At 42.3% G+C, this 14,394-nt stretch overlaps 1 protein-coding gene across 2 annotated transcripts in view; it reads left to right on the plus strand.

The window, feature by feature from the left end:
* STX8 (syntaxin 8) overlaps positions 1-14,394 on the plus strand; it is a 103,816-nt gene that overhangs the window by 13,142 nt on the left and 76,280 nt on the right. For both annotated transcript variants that reach the window (XM_075770415.1, XM_075770414.1), the window contains exons 5-6: positions 2,576-2,700; positions 4,129-4,221. In XM_075770415.1, coding sequence (XP_075626530.1) covers positions 2,576-2,700; positions 4,129-4,221 — 218 coding nt within the window. The remainder of the gene's footprint in view (positions 1-2,575; positions 2,701-4,128; positions 4,222-14,394) is intronic.

Here is a 14,394-nt window from a genome sequence, read left to right on the forward strand (position 1 = left end):
TGCCTTCTGGAAGATAAGCTCTCCCTTGTTAAGCGGTGACATAGCTCCCTGATTTTAAACCCCATCATCTTTTATACTTGGGCGCATTGCTAAGCCTCGTAATTAGTTAAATCTGCTCCTATAATCAAAAGCTATCCGCACACTCCACTGCTCTGTGACGGTTTCAAAGATTTACGTGATTAACTTGGCGGAGGCAGTGGGTGGCTAATTGGATAAGCTTTAATCTTCACACCACCAAAGCGAAACATGGTAAGATCAGAGGAAGTAGGAAGTTATGCTGTGTTGTGTGGGAAGGTAGTTACCAAACATGTCAAAAAGATTATTGTAACGAGCAGACCAGTTGTCATGACCCAACCTACAAGAATAGGGCAGATTATTAAGGGGGAGGGAGAGAGCGAGCAGTGCAAATTATTTCAAATTTGCTTGCCTTGGCTTTTTTTGTTTTTAACAGGCAGAAATAGTTGTGCTCTTTTTAGCAAGCAAAGAGCTTTATGTTCTGTTTTGCTTTATTTAAGTAATTTTGTCAGATGATGTTAACCCGAGATTTTGTGTGCTCGCTAATTGAACTGCTGAACTGGGTGGATTGTAATGATCTTTGCGTCTTCAGAAGTGTAATACTTCCATTGTGTTCAGGTTTGCGAACCTGGTAGCAGTCGTCGCGAGGCTAGAAAATGTAAGATAATCCCCCAAAGCAGTGAAGAAAGCTGGGTAGTGTGTAAAACTGTATTTCAGAGTGTGTGTCTTGGTCTAATCAAGCCTGTTTCCCTACCTCGATAAATACCCATAAGTTTTAATGGAGGTGCAAAGGAATACAGAAGAATCCCGACTCCTCTCTTCCAGATGCTGCCCGTGGTGGCCAGCTGGTCACTGGCACAGCACCCAGTCCAAGTTCTGCTCCACAGCTGTGTTCAGCATCATCGGCGTGGTTAAGTGAGATGATGTGATTTGCAATAAGCGCTTTTTAGTCCTGTACCAAAAAAATTCTTTTTTTTTTCTTTTTATTCTGGCAAATTCATTACCTTGAGATGAAGTTGAATATATTAAAATTTTAAGTGAGAAGTTAAGCATTCTCGAATTTACCTGGCTGTGAATGCGATATGAAGTGTGTCGTGTGTACGTGCCTGTCATTTATGGATGGCCCAAAACTCACATGGTGGAGACGAATTATTTTTTAGCAGTGCGGATTCATCCCACGGCCAGGAGATGTCTCTAGTTCACCGTAATTCCTCAAGGAACTCCTAGACACCAGTTCTGGGTTTTGCTTGGATACCCAAGGGCTGTAAGGCTGCAGCCATTCCTCTGCGGAGCCGAACCCCGCATCCGAAGGGTGCGTGAGCTCCTGCTCCACTGAGACTCGTCCAGAGTTAACTTATTCTCATACAGGGTTTTGACACCAAAATGATACCGAGTATATGTGTGTACCATACAGTGTTTCAGTATATCTCAAGAGAAGGGACCTGGATTCAATTTTAAAAAAAAAAAAAAAAAAAAAAAAAAAATTTAGGTCTTGGTGTAATTAGATGTTGAGAATTTGAGAGATCCTAAAAAATGCTCTTTGTTCTCGTTTTGTTTGTGGAAGTGCTTTGGGAAAGAACAGGACAAAGGTAAAATGAGAATGAAATACGAGTTTCAAAAAAGTGAAGCAGAAAGCAAAAACTCTTTACTTCTGTACTTCTATTGAGGAACCAATCTTATGATGACTTTTACCCCAAATCTGAGTTGCAGTTTTGGGTTCAAGTGGCTCAGTCTGTCATACAATGTTTGGTGTTTTTTTTTTGGCAGGAGAAATCTGGTATTGAAAAAAATATTTAAGTGGCGTTTCATTTTACTAGTTGAATTTATGTGCCCTGGACATGAAAAACTTGTTTTCCATTGTAACACCAAGTGTCTATAACGAACAACCTCAAGTCATAATTTTTTGAAAAGAAAACCCTTAACTTGATTACTTTTTCATTTAAGAGCGTGTGTGCCTGGCTCCTTGTTCACATTGATGGCAGACTAGGAAATGTGGGAGAGTGACTGTGTAACTTCCATCTACAGGTTTTGAAGTGCAGAAATGTTTCCTTTTAGGTTTGCAGAAAATTAGTAGTCTCGTCTGATTTGCATCTATATTAACGTGGTGATCCTTTTACTCTTGGAAGGGTTCAGGGTATACCTCGGTTTTTGTAAGTTTGTGTTTTGATCATATAGCAAATATAGGAATAATGTGTGTATTCCCAGTACCCGTTCTTTTTGTAGCAGTTTTGAGTACTGTGTGTTCTACATGCAAACGATGTTTAATATAAATATATTGCGCAGCGTATGGTATGCATTTAACCATGTAGCTTAACTCACTGCAAAATTAATTCTCTCCCTGCTTTACCACTTCTAGGCAGGGGGGTTATGGAGCCTGCGAGATGCATTTGTTATTTGGAGATAGTCGGATTCTTTTTGGCTAATTTCTTCTATGATTGCAGAGTGTCACATGGAGTGCAACAAATACATATGCTTCCATCTCTGTTGGCCAGTTTTGCAAGCAGAAATAACACGATGAATGGGTTTTCTGTTGAAAATTATTTACTGAAGTTCTTTTCAGATCTAGCCTGATGACGGGAGGGGTCAAACGAGGTGTAACCAACCCCTGGCTCTTGGAAGAATCTGAGGAAACCAGAGGACTTGGCTTTGACGATCTCAGGCAGCAGCAACGAAGGATCATAGAAGGTACAAGAGTGAGTCTGGTGTTTATAAGCACGGCTCGGACTCTGAGAGAAGCTGTTACTAGAACGTCAATACAACAACCTGTGCTAAGTTTTGTTATCTGGAGAAGTCAAACATAATAGTTCCAGGCGATTGCTTTATGTATTTGCAGGAGCAGTATTGTGCTTGCAATATTCTTGACTGGAAACATCTTCTTAAATCAAATTTTCAAAGACCTTACAGGGTATCCCTGGTTTTGACCATATTCATGGGTTTGGTTTGCGGTGGAGATCTCGTTGTTTGCACTGAGTGTAGTGGTGTTACTGCTGGGCTTCAGGCTGGGGTGCGTTAGGTGTATTGTTGGGTTGGAACGAGGTAAGAATTAACTTAGCTAATAAAAAGGGTCTTTAGATTTTGGCCCACAGCATCTGTAAGGAATCTCTAACGTTGGAAGTGTTGGAAAACCTCAGCCTGAGGACATCAGGTGGTTAAGGAGATAATTTCTGTGCAATTAAAGTATTGGAAGTGATCAAATGCAATCAGTCTCCAGATAGGGCCCGCTTCAGTCTGCATGTGAAACAACATTTATAGCTACAATTCAGGAGAAAACTCAAGCTCCAGTTTTTGATTACGCCACAGGTATCCCTTGGGGAGCCTGGAAGAGGTGTTGGGGGCCAGACCTTCATCCTGTGGAAGGGAAGGGGGTTCTGGCTATCCTGTACCACTTCTGGCTCCCGGACTGCGGCTGGCTGGCAGTGCTGCTCTCTGCAACGTGGCTGCTCTGCTCTCTGTCAGACCGCCGATGGTCCAGCCTCCACCGTCTCCTCCTCTTCTGCCTTCTTGATGACTTTGGGCAAGGAGAGCTGCACGTTTTGGTTAAGGTGCTTACTGAGGACTGGGTGGTGCCTGCAAACTGGAATAGCAGAGGTGATACGGACCTTAATAAAGGAGTGTCTGCAGAGCTGGTGGGAGCGCATCAAACTTCAGCTGCCCCCGCTGTGCCTCCTCTGTCTCAGGCTCTCTTCCGTGCACTCTGTGTCCTCCTGCAGCTTTAAATATCAATTTGAATTCTTTGGTGTTTGCATCACCTGCTTGTCTCTTATTCATGTTAGAAGTTTCTTGGAAAATTTAAAAAGGCTAATCAGGGATCTCTATGTGTGTGCGCCAGAAAATCTCCTGCATTTATGATTGAACTGAATGTTGAATTCTTGGGGGTTTTTTTTTGGGGGGGGAAGGGGGACCCTCAGCTAAATGCCCCAGCCAGAGCAGACAAATTAATTACCCATCATTCACATTGTTTTAAGAATGCTATTACCATAAGGATTCACTTTCATGTTGCGTTGATGTATTTTTCTTAATGCATTTTAATGCTTCTACATCTTTTATGGTACATAGGCTGGTATATCAGTGATTTTTTTTTTTCATGTAATTTTATCTATTTTTCTGGCGCAGAGCAAGATGCTGGACTCGATGCTCTGTCTTCAATCATATCCCGGCAAAAGCAAATGGGGCAGGAAATTGGGAATGAGCTGGATGAACAGAATGGTAAGAACAAGATTCACAGAGGCTCATTTTGCCTCATTTTTATGTAAGATTGTGATTTATTTTTTTCACTCCTCATACAACTGTGCTGCTTTTTGCCCACAAAGTACCAAGACAATACTGTAAAGGTTTACAGATTCTATCCGTTCATGACCGGGTGGTTATATACCCTGTTGTGCGTCTACAAGGTCTAACACTTGGTACATTTTTATCAAGCCTACCTTTTGAAAGAAAAGATTGGTGATTATTTGTACAAAGCACAACATTAGTTTTGTACTCGATCTTTTGCATTTTTCAGTTTTATGACAGTTTTTGTGGTAAGCTTTTATGGGTTGCTGGGTTTCACTTCAGCGTTCTTATTCTGTGCCTTTCCTTATTAACTAAATGGAAAAGTCTTGAGCCAGCGATTAAAGGAGAAGCGTTGTATTGTTTGCTACAAATGATCTGGATTTTGAAGGTTTCATGGCATTGAATGTAGGATCAAATTAAGTGCAATACTGAATGAGAAGAGTACCTATTTTCTTTAAAATGAGCCGATATCCAAATGGGGGAATTGCTCTCCTGTTAAATATGCTTTGTTACTCACTTAATTGTTCGCATGACATAAACTGTCCCTAGGAGAGCAGATCTTCCAGTCCTTCTGACTTTTTTCATTTCTTACAATATGGTAATAGTTCAATTAGAGCCGTGGAACCCTGCCAGCTTTCTCCCTTGCACAAAGACTTGAGCCATATGGTTTATCCTTGGGTTATGTTGTACTTAACCACCGAGAAGGTAAATGTCCTTTTACTTGCTAATAAATGATAACGCTTACATCGGCTTCTTCCTGGACCTATTTTTTTTTTTTTCCACTTGTATTTCCCTGCATGTCTGCTCAGAGCAAGGGGGTTCCTATATTAACAATCCTGTAGGATGAAGTACTACTCCGGAGCTCCGTTCCAACTGAGAGTGAAGTAAGAGGACAGCTTTCTCATGTTTGCCTTGCATACATGGCTAAATCCAGGAGGGATATGAAATGTCTAGAATATGTCTTTGTTTATTAATCTTAAGATTGCTAAGAAATGGTTTGCACAGCTGGGAGAAACTATGCTCAGTGGTCTTGTCATATTTTGATCCTCTGCCTTGTGTGAGTAAAGACATTTCCAATTAGGAATCTCTGTTTCTGAAGTTTCTTCTATTAACCATTGTTTAAAAAGTCATATTAATTGCTTTTTTTGCTCTAGATAGAAAACAGGTGGGAAGCATGAGCGTGTTTACTAATTCTCTGTGAAACCTTGGTTTCTCACCAGGAAAATATATGATCTGTGTCCCATTTCCCTCTGTTGGGGATAGGGGAAGGTTTCCCCAAACCCTTATGTTTTTGGGACCCTGAAGGTACTGCGTATTGTACCATCGCATTTCTGTGTGACTGTGCCAGATTTTTTCTAGCAATGAAGCCTCGAAACATCTGTGAAATTGGGAGTGCATTTAAGCCTCCTTTTTACAAATAACGCAAATAATGCCAGTTGTGTTTGACTTGCTTGTCTTACAGATAGTAACAAAGCCTAGAGCAAAATCCTCAGTGTTTTCATGTGAGCTCTTTTTTTCTGAGCTACAGGCAATTCTTTTTCAAAAGATGGAAACTTTCCCGAGTGCTCAGAGTAAGCAGTGGGGAAGATTGCCTGTGCTGCTTGTGGGCCACATCCTGGGCGAAGAGGAAACCCTGAGTTGCCTCTGCTTCTCGCTGTCCTAGAATTGGGAGAATAAAACCTGGTAGCCATGTAGTGTGTCGTTTGTAGATCTTTAAGTAGTTTGAAAAAGGTGGGAAATAGTCTGGCTCTTACAGGCGGGGACCAGATCACTCGGCACTTGGTGGAACTCCCATGTTTCTCTGACTTTATGCAATCTCTCTCCTTTTCCCCCCCTCCCCCGATACAGGGGGATATGGTCGGGCATTCTGTTGCCACTGGTACACTGGAAGAGTTGAAATCCCTAGCAATATTTTCCAGGGGCTGCTTTCCCTTTACACATCTTAGTTAAGCACAGGGCATAAAATATCTACGGACTTCTCAGACGCTCTGCCAGTCTCGTGTCACCGTACGTGGTCAGGTTGATGGGGGTGACTGCCCTGTGATTTCCCCTGACTAGGAATCTCTTTCCTTCGTAATATGAAGTGATAATGGCATCGTCTGTATTGTGGGGAGGGGAAGTTCACCTTCATTAAGTGCTGCATCAATATTTCTTCTTGAGTCACATTTTCCACCTAACTGCCTGTTTCTGCAGGAAGCTTGACTTCCACTTCCCTGACCTGCTTTGGACGTTCCCACCTTCTGCAACTAATTAGGTGCCTTTAGCTTGTTCTGGCGGTAGGATAAAATACGGCTTAATTCAGAAGTAGCTGATAATGTCTGATAGGTAACGAAACACTTTAGGGAGCTGGGTAACTGTACTTTATTTTCCAGACAACTTGTTATTTAGGCTGGCTTTTTTCCTTCCCTGGCAGCTGAGATATTTGCACTTCCCAGCTCTTGGAGTGGCCCGAGGCACTTTCCCTTGAGTGCCAGTTGGTGTAGCTGTGCATTTGCAGATGGACGAGTATTGGAGGCATCCTGATTAATTATGCAAAGTTTACTTCTGGAGCAGAGTTGGTATATGTAAATTCTTTTGTGTTTGTTAAATGACTGAAAAATGATTAAACTTTGCTTTTAGAAGGGTAGTTACTTGGCGGTATCTATTTTTACTTCCCTGGTGGGCTGACAGGCAGTGCGAGGAGTGATGTTCGAGGTTTGTAAGAGGGCATCCCGCAAACGGGCCCGGCTGCGGTGGTTGCTGTGCTCTCCCGAAGAATCGGTCCTTCTCCTCGGGCTGGGTGACGCCAGCTTCCCCCAGCGCCCGTCTTTTGGCCGATCTCCCCGAGCTTCCTCCGTAGTCGGCAGGGATTGCTCGGGGGTGATCCCTCCGGCGCGGGCAGGGCACGGCGTGTCCCAGAAAAGCCCGTTTTTTCCCCACCGATGGTAAAGCGAACCTGGGCTCTGCTGGAGGTGGCTGCTTGGCAGACATCTGCCCCGAGCAGATCAGTCCCATCCTTTGATTGTGTTGCGATGCGTCCAAGTTTTAATTGGAGTCTCATGTCATTCTTTACTCAGATTTTTCAGTATAGCTCTGTCCTTGAGGTTTTATGGCTCTGCTCAAAGCTGAGGGTCCTTTTCAAACCTCCTCAGAGTAGTATTTTACACTGAGGAGCAAAGTAGAAGCAGGGTACCAGGAGACATTGGTTTTTTTCCAGCCTCAGGAGTCTGGTAGTAGTGGGAGAGATGGGGGATTAGCAAAAGAATTTTCCCATCATTAATTCCAAATTTGGCCCCAGAAAACTTTCTGTAATCCTTTCATCTGTTACATTAAAAAAAAAAAAAAAAAAAGAAAGAAAATAGTGTCAATGGCCTCTGGCCCTGTTGATGAGGCAATCTAATCTAGTGCAATAATTTTGGAAGAATGCTTTCAGAAATTCTGAATGCTGTTTGTTTTACCCTTATAGAGATGTTGTTTTCTCATTGTGACATGCTTGTATGAGAATATAGTACTCTGTGACGGATGGTAAATATTGGTAGCTTGCAAAATGTGTCGTGTTTGGCTTTTTTTTTTTTTTACTGTGTCGCTCTCCACTTGGTATATGCTGTTGAAGATGGATTTTTTTTTTTTTTTTTTGCTTCTGGTTCCTTTAAAATTTGTCGGAGCATAAATATATTCATAAATGGATAAGCTGAAAAACCAGATTGCTGTTTGTGTCCTTTTACTAGTCAAGAGAATGCTGCACCACAGAGTGAATATCCAGGAGGTTCTTAGCCAAAATGGATCATTTTAAGTAAACGATCTGTCGTAATGATGCTTCAATTATGTGGTTATGTAACATTTTTAATTTCTTGTTAAAGTCAAATTTCTAAAACCAACCAAAAATTGAAACATTATCTATTTTTCTCTTTTTTTTTTGTTTGTTTTCTTAATAGCTTTGCGAAATAAAGATTGCTGTGTCACCTCTGGTCACAGTGGGTGGCACACAAGCCTCAGATGTGAACTCAGTATGCAGTTTTTGTTAACCTGACGCTCTCCTGTCAAAACTCAATTTAGAGACTCCACCTGAGACTGCAGCCCTGTCTTAGCTGTTGCTGTATATACACAGGGAGAAGTATTCTTGTAAAATCAGAAAGTGAGTGAAAGTGTTCTTGGTGATGCAGAGACTTGTTGAAAATCGCAGCAGGGATGCGATTCATCTTTCCCAGGACAGAGTTCACCCACATCGCTTCTGGTGCAGTTAACCCACTGGGTATATATACAGTAAAAATGCTTCTCCTAAATATTATTTTCCACGGCTATTGCATAATGAAAAAGGAACCCTGAAGTTGTTTCATGTTTCTGTTTATTAGGAACATTTTTGCTGTAGTACAAACTAATTAGCATTGTGTATGGAATGTGTATGAGTTGTGAGACTAAAACCGATGGGGCTGTGGATATATTACCTCATTGTTAGGATTCATTTGTAAATAAGAAATGATTAAAGATAAAATTTTAAATTTTAAAAAATGTTCATCATCTTGTCTAAACAATACATGTTTTCATCATATAGAGTTACAATCCTGCGCGCCTTGGCCCCCTGGAGTCCTCTGGTCGCTGGGATTTGAAGGTGTTCAGCGTTGTTTGAGAGAGACTGAGCACCAGCAGGTTCAGGTTTTCTAACAACCTCTACGGAGAAGCATATGTTTTTAATATTCAGAGGTAAAATAACCATCCATAGCCTGACTGACCTCATACTATGCAGATAGATTTTTATTTTGCTTCCCGAGCTTATTGTACGGAATAGAAATGACTTCAGTTTTATTGGGGAAATGTTCTGTCTTTATTGCATGCTGTTTAGTTGGAGTTAACCCTTCTTAGGGGAAAAATTAACACCATGTTAAAACATTGCTTTTTGTCATGAGCGATCTAAATAGTGGAATGCTTGGTCTCAATATGAACACTCAGCAGTTGGGGGATGCCAAAATTGAGGTTAGATGGCATTTCTTGCCTGTATTCCTAGGCTTAAAACAATTGCACGCTGTTTTTTGTGGGTCGTGCCTCGTTTTGTGCATGGGACTCGATCTCTTCTGGGGTGGAATTGAGCGTATATTGTGACAAAAGCTATTTGTAAGGTGTCTGCCTCATTTCTTCCAGGTGTGGGAAAATGTTTCGTGAGTAAGGCAAGGGTTGTAAGAGGTTTTTGTGGTGGCAGCAGCAGGTAAATGTTGTCTTCAAGCATAAAACTATCTCTTCTCCTGCCCAGGAACTCTGTCTGATGGTGGTTAACCCATCTTAACCAAGCTTTTCCAGAAGTGAGTCCCTTCTGCGTGTTGGACTTGGCATCGTAGGGTCTGGTTTGCAGAGGTTTTGAGCATTGGCACTAATCAGAAATGGGTGCGGGCCGTGCTCTGGGTGCAGTGAATCAGGGAGTGGTTTGGATTGGAAGGGACCTCACCTAGTCCGTCCCCCATGAAGTACTGGGGAATATAGAATCATAGGATCATTTAGGTTGGAAAAGACCTTTAAGATCCTTGAGTCTAACCATAAACCCAACACTGCCAAGTCCACCATTAAACCATGTCTCTGAAATACATGGAAATATATGAAATGCTCTTTGAAAGGATAGATATGTGGCATTTTAAGAGGAGGTTCAAACCCTCTTTTATGGAACATCCAAAATAAACCTTAACTATTATTTTTTTTTATTTTTCCTTCTGACTTGGGGATGATAGTGTTTCATCTCCCAAGGAAGCTGTCAAAATCAAAATACACTCGTGCTTACTATCAGGAGGGGCCGTTGCTGGAAGGTCTGGGAGGAAGGTTTTAACTCTTCAGGGCAGAGTTGGAGTTGTGTACAGTCCCCAAGGAATGCAGCCTTGTGCTGGATGATGAGGATAAAACAAAATATTCGGTACCTGTCAAGGAAGTAAGCCCTGCCTGCTGAAGGAGCTGTGTAATGAAAATCAAGGTTACGCTGAGTTTGCATTGGATTGAAAAAATGTATCTACACAAAATAGTGTTATTTATAGCATTTCCTAACCTTTAAAGTATATGACTTTGCTGCTTCAGTGTTTCCAATGTTTATTTATCTGTAAAATTTCCTGGTATTCTTAAAAAGAAAACTGGAAAAGCCAGGGAAGCCACTGTGGTGTGGATCTGTCTCCAAGCCTGGGTTTAGCAGCCAGATGAGAACACCTACACAGGGACCTCTCCGACGCAGGCTGACAGGGTAATTTTACTGGTGTTGGATGATGTGGAGCAGCATGAGAGGTGTGAGATGTCTTGCCTGTGGGCTTCATGGATGGTTGCTGACAGCAGAAGTAAGAATAAAGAGTAAGCATCTTTGTGTTCCCGTTCAGGCTCTGGTGGGGTGGGTTTCTAGCAGTCAAACTCTGCTGGAGAACTCTGGTACAGCAAACCAAACTATTTGTAAGTATTGATGAGATGACAAGTCTGCAGTGGCTCTCACGTAAGTCCTTGTTAAGAGTCAGTTGTGTCAAAGGAGTTTGGTCTTAACTCTGTGGAAGAGACTTACGAGTAGGGGAAAAGAATCGGGTGTCATTTTGACTTAAGACTATATGGGACAGCAAAGCGTAATGGAAGCATGGGTTCAAATGAATAATCTTCAATAGATATTACATTGATTGGATAACTATACTCAGAAATCAAGAACTGGCTGCTCATAGTTGGAGTAGAAGTATGTCTTGAGTTGGGCTGTGTGGGTCTGGTTCTGTCCAGCATTGTTGTTAAGGACATGGTGATGACGTACACGGTGTGCTTACTCAACTCCTGTGTCGTACAAAGATGGGAAAGACTGCAGCTACATTGGGAGTAACGCTAGAATTCCTCCCAATGATCTGGAGAAACTAGAGTGAAATTCAGTTGGTCTACCTGCAAAGTAAGTTCTGTAAGGTTTAACCAAATTAAAAATGAGTATAGTGTATAGGGTCAATGCTTAAAGTTTGGAGAAGAGAAGGCTGAGATGGGAACACAAGGTTCTTGAAGAATGAAACAAGCTGGTTCGAGGGGAGAGGGAGAAGGCTTTGGGTAATGGCATTGAGTTAAGGTCAGAAGGAGCAGGAAGATCCTTCCAAGAGCAGTGAAGTGGCCCCTGTCAGGAGGTTGGGAAGTCTCTGTCGTGGGATGTCTTTAGGAACGTGCATTACTCCTGACAGCTTGAGCTGAGTTAGAGCAGGAGATGGACTAGACAACTTCTTGTCTTCTGTTGTCACCTCCTCTAGCTTGCTCTTTCCTATCTCTTCTATAGCTTGGCTTCCTTCAGACTGCTGCTGCTGCTTTTATTGAGTTGATCTTTAATCTCCCCTTCTAAATGTCTGATCTTTGCTTTTGAAACCACCCATCAATATTCCGGTGTTCTTGCTCAACTAGTTCTCCTTCTGGGTCCTTTTCCATCTCCTTCTAAACTTCTGTGTGTCTTAATGTGAAAGCATTGGGGTACTGCAGCTCCTGAGGCCACTGGGGAGCCTTAACGTGGAAAAACCAGCATTGTTCTGAAATGGCTGAGATATTTTGGCTGAAACTTTAATTTTATTTTTTTTTTAAATTCATCTGGAAGCAGACATCCAAGTTGGGAATCTTGAGCCTGAGTTGTTAAAGTTTTTCATCGTTTTAAGCAACCGAAAATAGGACCTTCTCATGGGAAGCAACAAATGGCCTTAATAGCGGGTCACGCTACCGAGCCTGTGTATGTATTTGTTACCCTCTATACGCACATAATACTGGGAGATGATACTTTTTTCTTTCAGTATTTTTTTTTTTATGGCTTGACGCAGCGCTTACAGAAACAGATAAACCAGCAAGGTCCAACCTGGATGGGGATAAAAGCGTTGTGCTTCTGAAATGTGACTGGGCTCCTCCATACTCACACACACACACAATGAGTCTGTCTGGCCTCTTGGCACCGTTTGCGTTTTTCCTTGAATAGTTCAAGCCGTAAAATAACTGTTCAACATTTGTCTTCTCAATTATGTGGATTTTTCCACAGTTAGTCAATCCCTACCTCACCCACACCGCGGTGGGGAGGGGGGAAGCTGTCTTCCTTCATCCGTCTTCACAGTGATCAGAAATGCTGGAGAAATTACCGCTAAGGAAAAATGAGTTTCTAACTTTTTTTTTTTTAAGCCTTTCAGGATTTTTTTCGATAAGAATTATGATTTTAAACATCTTGTTTGTTAAGTCTCGTCTTTAGTTTTCTAGCAGGGCTTATGGAGAGCTCTAGTAGGGATATAAGCCTCAACTTTTAGCAAAAGAGAGTTTCCCATCTGCTTCTTCAGGCATTTGATTTAAACTGTTTAAAAAGAAAACAAAACCTAGCTGTAATTGTAGATATTTCAACACTGATGATTTTTTTCCGTGTTAATTTAGCTTTTCCCCCATTCAAAAAAAAAAAAAATCTCAAATTGACACCATAGAGAGGAGATTTATTTTCCTAGCCTGCTTTCCTACTTTCTTAGGGTGGCTGTCTGTCATGCATCGTAAAGAAGCAGAAAGGCACAAACCCGGTCTGTTCTCCTTTACAGCCCCTTTTTGGTAAATCACATCCCCGTCTGCGAGCAGCTGAAATGATATATCCCAACCTTACAGTCGCTGCTTGCAGAAAAGAAAGGCAGGAAATAAGTTGTCCTGTGTCCTTTGCTAGAAAATCTAGGAAACTGTTATGGGAGTTTCCGTATAATTTTATTTATTTTACCCTCACAGATAATACCAAGGTATTATTAGAGACGGGGTCCCAAACGCTTTCTCGCTTGCTCCCCGTAAGCCAGTGTTCAGTGTGAACAGGACGTGGCTGCTTCAGCGTTTTCAGATGATGACATATTGCTGTCTCCGGGCAATATTTTATTCTCAAATCTTCAAGCACCACTTAGGCTAAAAATAATGTTTTATTTTTAAATATTTCCTATTTGTGGCAATGAAATGCAGCTTGAGAGTGTACACTTCAAAAGACTCTAACTTTAATTTCAGTGCTTCCTCTGTTCCTTCCCCTTTTCAGAGGATTTTTTTTTTTTTTTTTTTGAGGATTTATGGGGGTAAAAAGTAGGTGACTGCTCTGTCCCGCATCACTTGATGACTTGCTGGCCTGGGCATTATTGGGAAGAAGGTGATGGTCAGGCTCAAGAGGAAGTCATGCTTGGTAGGAACCATATGCTCTTGCGTCATGGTGATTTCGGTGAGTGGGCTGTTGGATGCTTAATAGGCTTTTAATAGATTTCCCAGAAAACTTGTAGGGTCAAAACCTGAACGGTTACAACACAAGAGAGAATAAGAACCCCATGTTTCTGGGCATGTTGTTATCGTGAGGTATTGCTGGAATCTGAAGAGTGCTTTGAACTGGATTTACTCCTCACCGCGCGGGTTGGCGAGCACTCTCTAGCAGATTCTCCTGGTTTTCCCATTACCTCCGAATGTGCTTCCAGCTCATCTCGCCTCCTGTCTTTGCACGGAGAAGCTCTCTCTCCTGTTCTTGTAGACACTGAGTAGAATATGTTGCTTCTCTGATGCTTATGTTGTCGAGTCCTCTGGTGACAATGGCTTGCTGTGCCTGAAATCACCAGTGCTGACTTGTTAGACTGGTGTCGGACACAACGCTAAATATTGAGAAGCGTTTGTTGCTCCCAAAGAAGTTGGGCTTGGGGTGAGACAAGAGAAATAATCCGTAGGTGCAATCCGTGGGCAGATTTGTCATGCTATTTGTAAATGGGTGTTGGGTTTTAAAGGAAGTTTAAGTACCAGGGTTTGTGGGACCTGTTTTTTTTTTTTACGGAGGGATTTTAGCCTTTTCTTGTTAGACCTTTTTCTTGAATGCCAGGTAGATATAGTGTGAAAAGGAGTCTGGATACCGTGGTATGGAGTTGAGGTGAGGTGGTAGAGCAGGATAGAGTATGAATTGTCAGAGCTGAGGTTTTGAGTTGGAGGCGGGGTGAGATGAGGGCAACCCTTCCCATAGCCGGGAGGGATTGCGCTTGATGTATAGTGAAACGTTCAAAGCGTGTGTGTGTGCGCAGCAGCGAGCGCCTGGCTGGGTGCAGCGAGGAGCCCGATACCGTCTGCTCCCAGCGGTGCTGGGGAAAAATCCCTTCCAGACCGGTGCTGAGGCCACTCCAGCCCCGCTCTCTTACTGAAACACAG

Source organism: Balearica regulorum, chromosome 18, assembly GCF_011004875.1.
Source record: "Balearica regulorum gibbericeps isolate bBalReg1 chromosome 18, bBalReg1.pri, whole genome shotgun sequence".
Taxonomy (NCBI): domain Eukaryota; kingdom Metazoa; phylum Chordata; class Aves; order Gruiformes; family Gruidae; genus Balearica; species Balearica regulorum.